This window comes from Centruroides vittatus, unplaced genomic scaffold, assembly GCF_030686945.1.
Source record: "Centruroides vittatus isolate TY-2023 unplaced genomic scaffold, ASM3068694v2 scaffold_149, whole genome shotgun sequence".
NCBI lineage: Eukaryota > Metazoa > Arthropoda > Arachnida > Scorpiones > Buthidae > Centruroides > Centruroides vittatus.
Genome location: NW_027122681.1, coordinates 2,888,904 through 2,898,559, shown reverse-complemented (window position 1 = coordinate 2,898,559; position 9,656 = coordinate 2,888,904). Strand labels below are relative to the sequence as shown.

The 9,656-nt window shown below is 28.7% G+C and overlaps 1 protein-coding gene and 1 long non-coding RNA gene across 3 annotated transcripts in view; one reads left to right on the top strand and one right to left on the bottom strand.

Annotated features, from left to right (window-relative positions):
• The first annotated feature begins 900 nt into the window (after positions 1–900).
• Positions 901–2,380, top strand: LOC136987258 (uncharacterized). Its single transcript, XR_010882592.1, has 2 exons — positions 901–1,162; positions 1,660–2,380. It is a non-coding gene; the product is annotated as an uncharacterized lncRNA (long non-coding RNA).
• Positions 2,381–3,212: 832 nt separating this feature from the next.
• Positions 3,213–9,656, bottom strand: part of mon2 (Mon2 homolog, regulator of endosome-to-Golgi trafficking) — a 60,765-nt gene continuing 54,321 nt past the window's right edge. For both annotated transcript variants that reach the window (XM_067284924.1, XM_067284925.1), the window contains 7 exons: positions 8,463–8,580; positions 5,600–5,666; positions 5,454–5,514; positions 5,096–5,222; positions 4,077–4,311; positions 3,833–3,915; positions 3,213–3,747 (listed from right to left, as the gene is read on the bottom strand). In XM_067284924.1, the coding sequence (XP_067141025.1) occupies positions 3,581–3,747; positions 3,833–3,915; positions 4,077–4,311; positions 5,096–5,222; positions 5,454–5,514; positions 5,600–5,666; positions 8,463–8,580 (858 nt within the window). In that variant the 3' untranslated portion in view covers positions 3,213–3,580. The remainder of the gene's footprint in view (positions 3,748–3,832; positions 3,916–4,076; positions 4,312–5,095; positions 5,223–5,453; positions 5,515–5,599; positions 5,667–8,462; positions 8,581–9,656) is intronic.

The window sequence follows — 9,656 nt, the reverse complement described above, 5'->3', positions numbered from 1 at the left end:
CTCTGTACAGTGTACAATCTTGCAATAAAGAATATAACCCTGTGTAACAAATTATTAATAATTAAAGCAAATAATTTCTGCAAAATGATTCACCTTCTAAAGTTATAAAAGGAATTTAAAGCCTGTTTTGTAGAGTTACACAAACATAATTGCGCTTGGTTTGACGTTACCAAGTAATATATAATAATGACAAATTTATCAATAAATGTTGACATATTTTAATTTGTTTTGAAGAAAAAGAAAATTTAATAATATAAAAGACACTTAGAGAAAAAAAAGAAAACACTTAAAAAACAATTGTTAATTCTAAATTTAAACATTTATTAAAATTTAATCCGATTAAAGTATTTCCGACGATATTTTTGCAGCATTAATAAAATTATTTTGTCAGTTTAGAGTATTAAAAATAGACATTTTTATTTTGTTTGTGTGAAGTTTAGGCCTATTTCCAACCCAGCTAAGAAAGGATTTGTACATTTAATTACATTGCCTGTTAGCGAAGAGATTAAAAGGAGAACAATTAAAGATAATCTAGGAAATGTGTTACGGATTTTCTTCTTAATAATTATGATTAATTTGTAATAAATGTAATTAAAAATTGTTTTAATGTTAAATTCCTTAACCCACGCGAGTTCTGTGAAGTTCAAGCAAGTTTAATCCATCCTGTTAAGTTATTTTAATTAAAATTAACGAAGAAAAGAATTTTTACATTATCTGGCAGTTTAAATTTAAATTTTACTTGTGAGAAATAACGGCCGAAGAAATTTAAACCCGTAAACAAACCCGATTGGTCGGTATGTCAGTTTCTCAGATTTGAATAATCCGTCGCCATTGGTGCATCATTTATTCCTTATTTACGCCTCTTTTTTTTCGTTCTAAAGCAACTGAAAAATAGAATAATTTTATTTATAAAATTTTTAAATATAAAAATTGATTTCTATATTTAATTAAATACCGTCCCACACGATGCTAGGCGCAAAACGTTTACGCAGCTTTTCCTACTGAGCAACGTGATGTCACAGATGTTTACCGCATGTCAACGTTTATAAAGCTAAATAGCATCTTCGGATAGACAAACAGAAAACAACTTTCCGACTAAAAATGCTGTGCATCCTCTTATTCTTCTGCCTGAATCTATCGACTGTGGTTCCTCTAGCATTGGGTAAATGTTTGATTTATTTTTAATAGAATATCTCTTAATTGTAAACGAGTAGATTTAATTAATTAGTTACTTTAAAGTTACTACACTGGGTGTTACGTAACGTTATTATTATATTGGATATATGGAATCGGAGCCTTATTTGCCTGCAGCTTAAGACCTGACATTTTTACAAATATTTGCTGCAAGGGAAGGTCCTCCTGTATATTGTAAATTAGGGCCACAGCGAGTGTAAGTCCAGCCCTGTTTGGAACTATTAATTTGGTGACGTGGACGATCTGCCAAATGGGTTGCCTGTTTAATGTTTTGCACGTGAAGAAACCGGAAAACTCCACGCGGCCGGCCTGTAGATGAGACACGAACTCACGACCACCGTTCTGTGATTTCATCCACTCGACTATTAATTTTAAATAAGTCATTTAGCGTAAATGTATAGTTTTAATATAAATTTTCACGCGATGTATTGCCATTTTAATAAATAATGCCATTCTCTACTGTAGGAAGACGTTCGAAATCTCTGTTAGAAGCATCGAATTTCCTTCAATTACCGAAAACGACCAAGGGATATTATCCCGAAAAATCAAGAGAAAGCCAAAAAACTTCGAAAGAATATAGGAACACAAAGGAACATTTGCGAATTCTAGAAAAGAGAGAGTTTAAGGATGATCTGAACACATCTACTGAACTTATGGATCCTTATTTTGGAATTCTAGCACTTAGCAATCTCCACCAGTTTTTCAGCAACTTAAAGGGAGAATTTGAAGATTCGTCTAGAATAATAAAACAGGACGATGACAAAAGCAATTATCAGTATCACACAGACAAGAGTTACACCATTTTCACAGGCACCGACAATAAGTATAATCCAGGATGGATGATGTTGGGACTTGGAAAATAAATCTTCGATGCTTCCCTTTTTTTTTTTTATTTAAATCAATTTAATCAATTTATTTCATTTACTAAAATAGTTTCAATTCCTGTAACATTAATTATTGAAGTTGAAATGTTAATTAAATTCATTTTTAAAATGATTACGATGATCTCATAATGACACAGGTGTCAGCTTTCTGAATAATGATACAGGTAAATGATTATACATAATTACCAAACTGGAGTGATTATATATATCATGTTACATTATTTATTCAATAAAAGTTTGATTTTAAAACTTTGATTTATTCTCACTTAATTTTAATTTGTTCCTAAGTTTCCGTTTGAAGAGAGAGGGAGAAAAAGCTCATTTTTACTCATCAAAATGCTAATTTTAGTGAATAAACTTCCATATTTTTCATCACGTTAGTTAATAAGCAGCTTGAAGTAAGGTATACATTACAATTAATCAACTTTAATAATTGAATTTCCTAACGGAACAACTCATGTTTCCTGTAGCAAAGATAATTGTTTATGTAATATCAAATTAATAAAACTAAAACAATAAATGTCATTTCAGATTCAAAAGATTTGTCTATTAAAAATTCTCCATGATGCTACTCTTCTCTAATGTAAACAATAGACAAATCTTTTGAATCAAAAAATAATTATTTTTATTGATAATATATATATATAAGAATATAGTTGCTACAAAGAACTTTCATTATGAACATTTTAAATTGATTTATCAATAAAACTTCTTTTTATGAAAGCAATAATTTAATTATTTTCTTCTCTGAAATAAAACCATATACATCTTGGACATGAAAGATTTCCAACAGCAACATTAAATAAAAAGAAATGTAGATATATATATATATATTGCTTAATTTTAAGTAAATTAACATATTAACATGATCACAATGAATTTCGAAGTGGTAACAGAATACTTACAGGAATTCTCGAAAGAAATTTTTACAGACTCGACATTGGGGAAAAAATTAGAACGAAATATCGATGCGGATTCTCTCTCCTTCGGCATTTAAGATATGCCGTGGGATGCTACCGTAGCATCGTTGGGTGTTTATGTAGTAACAGAGTTGATATGTTTCCAATAAGTGCAAAAAATCTGAAAAATATTACTACGTAGAATGTACAAAAAATTTATTTACAAGACTTAATATTTATAAATTTCTCTTTTCTTTTTTAATTATAGGTTAAAACCTATCCGAAATATGCAAAACAAGAAGTACAAATACCAACTTATATTGTGGGTTTTAGCTGATATACTTTCAGAACCATTTTCATGAGAGGATACATATTATATATATATATATTTATACCAGTATATATTTTTTAAAAACCTAAATTATGATGTGCATGTTCATCATTTACACTCATTATTTGCAGTTAAATGGCCAACACCATTAAAATGAAATACAGTTTTGGGCCATTAATTTTCAAAAGAAACAACTTATGTAATCATTGAAATTTTATAAAAATTTTTTATTCCTTATCTTATTTAAATAAACTTTAGAAATTTTAATGATGCTAACTGGTGTTTCCGTTTAAAATGTACGGCTGGGGCGGAACCAATAGATCGGCATATTCGTGAAGAGCTTCTTGAAGGGAACGACAAACTTGTACCGACGTAGACGTCGTGCAGTCCACCAAATGGGGATAAAGTGCTATCAGTTGTTTCCAAACACTCCATTCGACTAAAAGAAAAGTGACTTCGCTTAGTTATTCAATTACTTTAAGTTAAAAAATTGAATTGTTAAGAAATAATTAATTCAATCATACCATTTTCACGCGGAGCTTTCTTCAGAGAGGCCGTAAGAGTGGCCACGGCTTTTAAAACAAATGAGATTTCTGCCATGCGATGCCTAAAAATTGATATGTAACATTAATTTAATAATTAATTTCCAGTCCCAAATTTGGCTTTTCAATCTACAGTTTTATAAATTATTTAAAGTTTAAGTTTAACATTTACTAGAACATTTAAGTTACTTCAAATTATCCACAACACAGTTTTTAAAATTATCACCTTGGTAAAGGGCATTTTCCACTTAATCTCTCATCTTCTGCATATTTGTGAATAACTTCTTGAAATCTATGTAAGAGCGATGCCACCGCTAATTTGTTAACTACGCCTTTTTTGTTCTCCAAATCGATGGAACTGCTGTCGGTAATGTAAGAATCGCCCAGAAATGAAAATTGCAAGAGAGTTTCAAAACAAGATTTTGCAAATTCTTCCCTCAGTCTCCGACTTGATTCGGTATCTAAAATTAGGCAGATGATTTTAAAATTTATTATTTTTTGTATATAAAACAACTTACTGATAAGATTTTTCATCTAAACTGTAATTTCTTTGATAATTTGTATTATTTTATGTACTTTAATACATTGTATTATGTTATCTACAGTAAACTAATAGTTTCAAAATGCAATCATTATTCAAATTTTATGTAATTAAAAGTGTAAACATTTTTTAAAAGTCAAAAAAGCTTGCAGTCAATTCCATATTTCTGCAGATTTTCTAGTTCAAATCTAATTTAAGAAAAAATTATGACCACCGAGATGTTTTGGAATTTTATTTTTATAATTAAAAATCAAATTAATTACAGTTTTTCTTTTCTTTCATAGTTACTACTTCAGAAAATAGGTTGGAAATATAATTTAAAAATATGTCACATTTAAATGAAAATAATTATTAATTTATAGTAATATTTTTTGCCGCATCTCTAGAATGTTAAGCATGCAAACAGTGCATAAATTCTGTCTTCTATCGTCATCGAGGTGCAAAAATGAAAGCCGATTATTATATACAACCAAATCAAAAGTAAAAGTACATCAAACTATACTGTAACTTGATATGATTTTACTTTTGATAAAGTATTCAGGTGTAGGACCTAAAAATTAAATAGTATTACTTTAATTATCACCTAAATTTACACGTAATTCAGATAGTAACACAGTAATTTCTTCCAATATTCTATTATAGTTTCAGCTTATACTTTTAAAAGTACTGTAAATTTAATGTAGAGTTTAAACTAGACTGCTTACCGACTGGTGTATTACTCGTCGCAGAATGAATCGATCCTCGATTTAATAACGTTACAAGAGAAACAACAAATTCCTTCGGAACTTGATTGGCGTAAGGTAAAATACATTCTCTTATCATCTGAATAACCTATTAAAGGTATACATTATTAAATTAAAATATAATAATTACATATATTATATTGATTCAAAAGTAAATTGCAATAATGGAATATATACATCTGTTATTTTTAAAATTATGATATCCCGAGAAAATACTTCAGGTGATATTTCTAAAAATCAAAAATATGATAAAAATCTATATATAAATTTATCTAAGGTTGACGTCCAAACTGAATAAGAATCATTATATAACACGTACTTTACAGTCCAGAGCTTCGTCGCATTGCTGATCTTCTAGACTCTGCGTCGGAGGAGAAGTACTATAAATAAAGGATTATTAAGTATCAGAAACTGCATTATTAAAAATGTAACAGTTACAAATTATTATTAGTAATAATCATATACCTATTAGAAAATAAAAAATCTTCAATCGCAGAAGCTAGATCAACCCACATTCCCTGAAATTGGGTTGCTGAAAGATAAATTTATTTTATTGTTAAATTTAGATGATAAATAATTTTATTTCTGTTAGGTGTATTATTAAGTTTTATATAACAGGAGGAATTTTATAAGAAGATATTTATTGAAAAATAAAACTAAAGATTTATTAAAAATAAAACTAACAAAGCTACAGTTTAAAATAGAAAAGGAAATGAAACTGAAATCAGCAGGTATACAAGCAAAACCATAACCAAAACTGGACTAATTATTATTTAACAACATTCTGGCTTAATCAACTTATCCTCAAGGCTGGGGAATTTACAAAAAAAAAAAAAAATAAAATAAAATAAAATAATAATAATACGCCTGGGCACATTACAATTGAATAGAAACACATACATCACACTACAGAAGGCCACTATATTGAATACATGTCATATTGTGAGGAAATTCCTGAATACGGACACACACACTGATACACTTCTTTAATGACTGAAATCAGCAGGTATACAAGCAAAACCATAACCAAAACTGGACTAATTATTATTTAACAACATTCTGGTTTAATCAACTTATCCTCAAGGCTGGGGAATTTACAAAAAAAAAAATAATAATACACAAACTGAAACAAATAATTTAATTTGATGAAATTTGCTTAATCAGAAATACAATTTAATATTACAATAATATTTTTTTAAATCCCAAGCTTTACTGAATATAAAAATATTCTGATATTATTACCACCAAAATAAATTCACTCCCCTTTTCATACAAAACGCATCAAAATAAGAATTGAGGAGTAAATGGTACACGTTATGTAACACTGAAGTGGTATTGATTTTAAAAAATAATCAATCCAAATCTAATTGTTTTACTCAAATATTTCTAATTAATAAGAAATAGTACAGATATGTTAATGTGATCCTGAATTATTTTTGCAGATTAAATTGTAATTCTTTTTTTAAGACGTGCAGTCACTTCAAATTTAAGACTCATTGCCTTTCAAAATGGAACCGAAGTGTTAGAGACTTAATTAACATTTTTACTCTTTAATAATGTATTAATGGAGAATGATAGAGTGTCTCAAACTTAAGATACCATTTTCGGTTCAGAAACATGAAAAAGGTGTGCGCGCGTCACATATATATGCATATTAGAATCATCAGACATCTTATATTTCAAAGGATAATCTGTTTTTGGCTAAACCATCCTTGTTCTTTACTGAAATGAGAAAGGACTCAATTTTCCTTCATTTTCATTATTCAATGGCTATGCTTTGTAATGACAGCAGATATTTCTGCACAAGCCATGCCTATCCTCTGATATCAATCCATACTCTTTCCCAGATAAGGGTTGTCCATAACTTACATAATATAGATACGGGTGAATGAGTGTGTATATGAATAATCATTACAATGTGTTGTAGGGGAATGTCTACGAAAATGTTACACAATGCTAAGGTCTTTAAATCAACCATTGTTGTTTGTTAAATATGTAGGAATTAAGCTATTTTTTCACAAAACAGTGACATCATCTGAGATTTGAAACCACCATGAAGCCTTAATTATTTCCAGAGATATCACTTTGTATGTTATACATGTAATTAATAAAAAAATGTAACATTCGGTGTTCAGTGCCGCATATTATTCCTTAGTATACTTAAGAGGTTGATTGAGGATGCGTGTTATGTATCAATATTTTGGGGATGGGTATGTGTAACAGCATTGCAGAGCATGACGGGTAGGATGGTAGTTGAATAGTACGAAAATAGCATTACATAATTTATGGATGACCCTGAAAACAATGATTTACCATTAAATATTTTAAATTCCAGATTAAAATAAGGTTTGCAAATATTTATAGTCAATATGAAAACTATAATTTTTAAATCAAAATCTAAAAAACACAAATGGAATATTTAGTTATTAATTAGAAAAAAATAATTCATTTTACTTTTTGGGTAAGATGGAATGAAATGAAAGTTGGAGAGTGATGGTATTAATCATTTTCAAGTGTTCTTTAACCCACTTACAGAAATATAGCAATCTGAATATTTCTGCGAGTTAGAGAACATTGCGCTCCAACTTTGGGCCCGAACCCATTGCTGGGTTTGGACCCAAACTCTGTACGTGATGTTCTCTAACTCCACCAAATATTTATTTAAAACTGGCCACCAGAGCAACTTCTCGTCGATTTTGCGGTTCGTGTCGCCCTCTATCTAAGTAAATTCTATGCCATCAATCTAGAGCGTAGCTGGAAATTTATTTTTTCTTGGGTCCAGACAAAACTTAGAACCCTACCCCTATAAATTAATGTTATTTTTCTAACAAAAAATGTAATCTTTACGACTGTTTTTTTATTAACAAAGCATTCCGTGGGTTCAGATCCCATACAAGTTCTCAACAATGCCGTATAAATGTACATATTTTAAAATTATTGTATTAAAGATATAATAATCCAAACTAACAATTTAAAACAAAAAAAATGAAATTGTTTAATTATGCCGGTACAATTATAAAATTAAAACGTCTGTAAATCGGTACAAATAACATGTAAGATTTAAAACCAATTATTTCCGTGTTTTGTTTTATGTGAAGTAACTATTGTGTATAGAAGGATGTCTTCTCTTCCTTAATGAAATCTCTTCCCAGAAAACACACAACACAAATTCTTCTAATAGGCAATTGTAATTATTATTAAAGTAGTGTCTAAAAATTATAATTAGACTGGTTAAATACACAATCTAAATACTATTCTACAGTTTTTTATTCTTAGATTATACACGATTCATAACATTCAAAGTTTCTTTACAACCTACGACACTTACAGTGCTGTCGAGCAACTGGTAAGCCAACGTGCAACACTTTTAAGAGTGAATTAACGGCAAGTTTCCACGTAAACTGAGAGGGACAAGAATATTTCATGCCCAACGGAACTTTCAGCGTCTGAAAAGATAAAAAAGATTCACTTTAAAAACCAATCTTGTTCTTTCTTCCTAAATTACGACATTAAATTCTAATACTTAACAAGAGTTATCTTAATTACTTTGTCGTCACAAAGGTAAAAATTGGAAGGTAAAATAGAATACGATAGAAATATAATATTTTAATAAGTGATCGTCGAATAAGTATTAAATGAATCACAGTAAAATATTTCCGTAATCCTAATACTAAATAATGTTAAACTGAGGAAGGAATAATCTAGTTTTAATATTCGTTAACAACAAATTTTGACAATGATAATGACATGAAATTTTGACAATTATAAACAAAATGTTCTGTTTCATACTTTAATATTAAATTTATAATTAATTTTATATATATAAATATATAAAAAAACAAACATTTTCAATACAGATGTATAACATATCAATAACTATCATATTCAGTAACAGTAGTATGACAGCTGAGACTTGAAGCAGCTGCATGAAACATTATTATTGTCTAGTGGACATTTCTGGAAACAAATATTGAATTTATGGTTTTCTAAAAAAAAAAAATTATATAAATAAATACGCATTATATTTAATTAAAATGTATAAAAGTGCTTGCTTGTATTTATTAATATTGATAAATTACGAGGAAATATTCCTATAAAATTTTCAAAGATTTATTATTAAAATTGGAGGTTACACATTAATTTATCAGAGATTTTTTTTTCACGCTTAAATTTGTGTGCTTTGCTCCCTCACTTGGAAAGTCTGTGTAATGAAATTTTAATATATTTTTAACGTTTTTAGTATAATAAATTCTTTTAAACTATTTTTGTTTATAATTATCAAGTTTATCCCCACTTAAAATCCTTCCAGGTACAGTACACTTAGCATGAGTTAAGTGTACCTGAAAGGATTTTATCTTACAGTACACTTACCTTAATCTAAGCGTACCTAAAAGTATACAGCTCTCACCTTGAATAAAAGTGAGAGTACACCTTAAATCGAAAGTAAAATAGTATTAAAACAGAAAAAATATCCCAAATTTATTAAAATTCCTAAACCACACGATGCTACCTTACTCTTTTC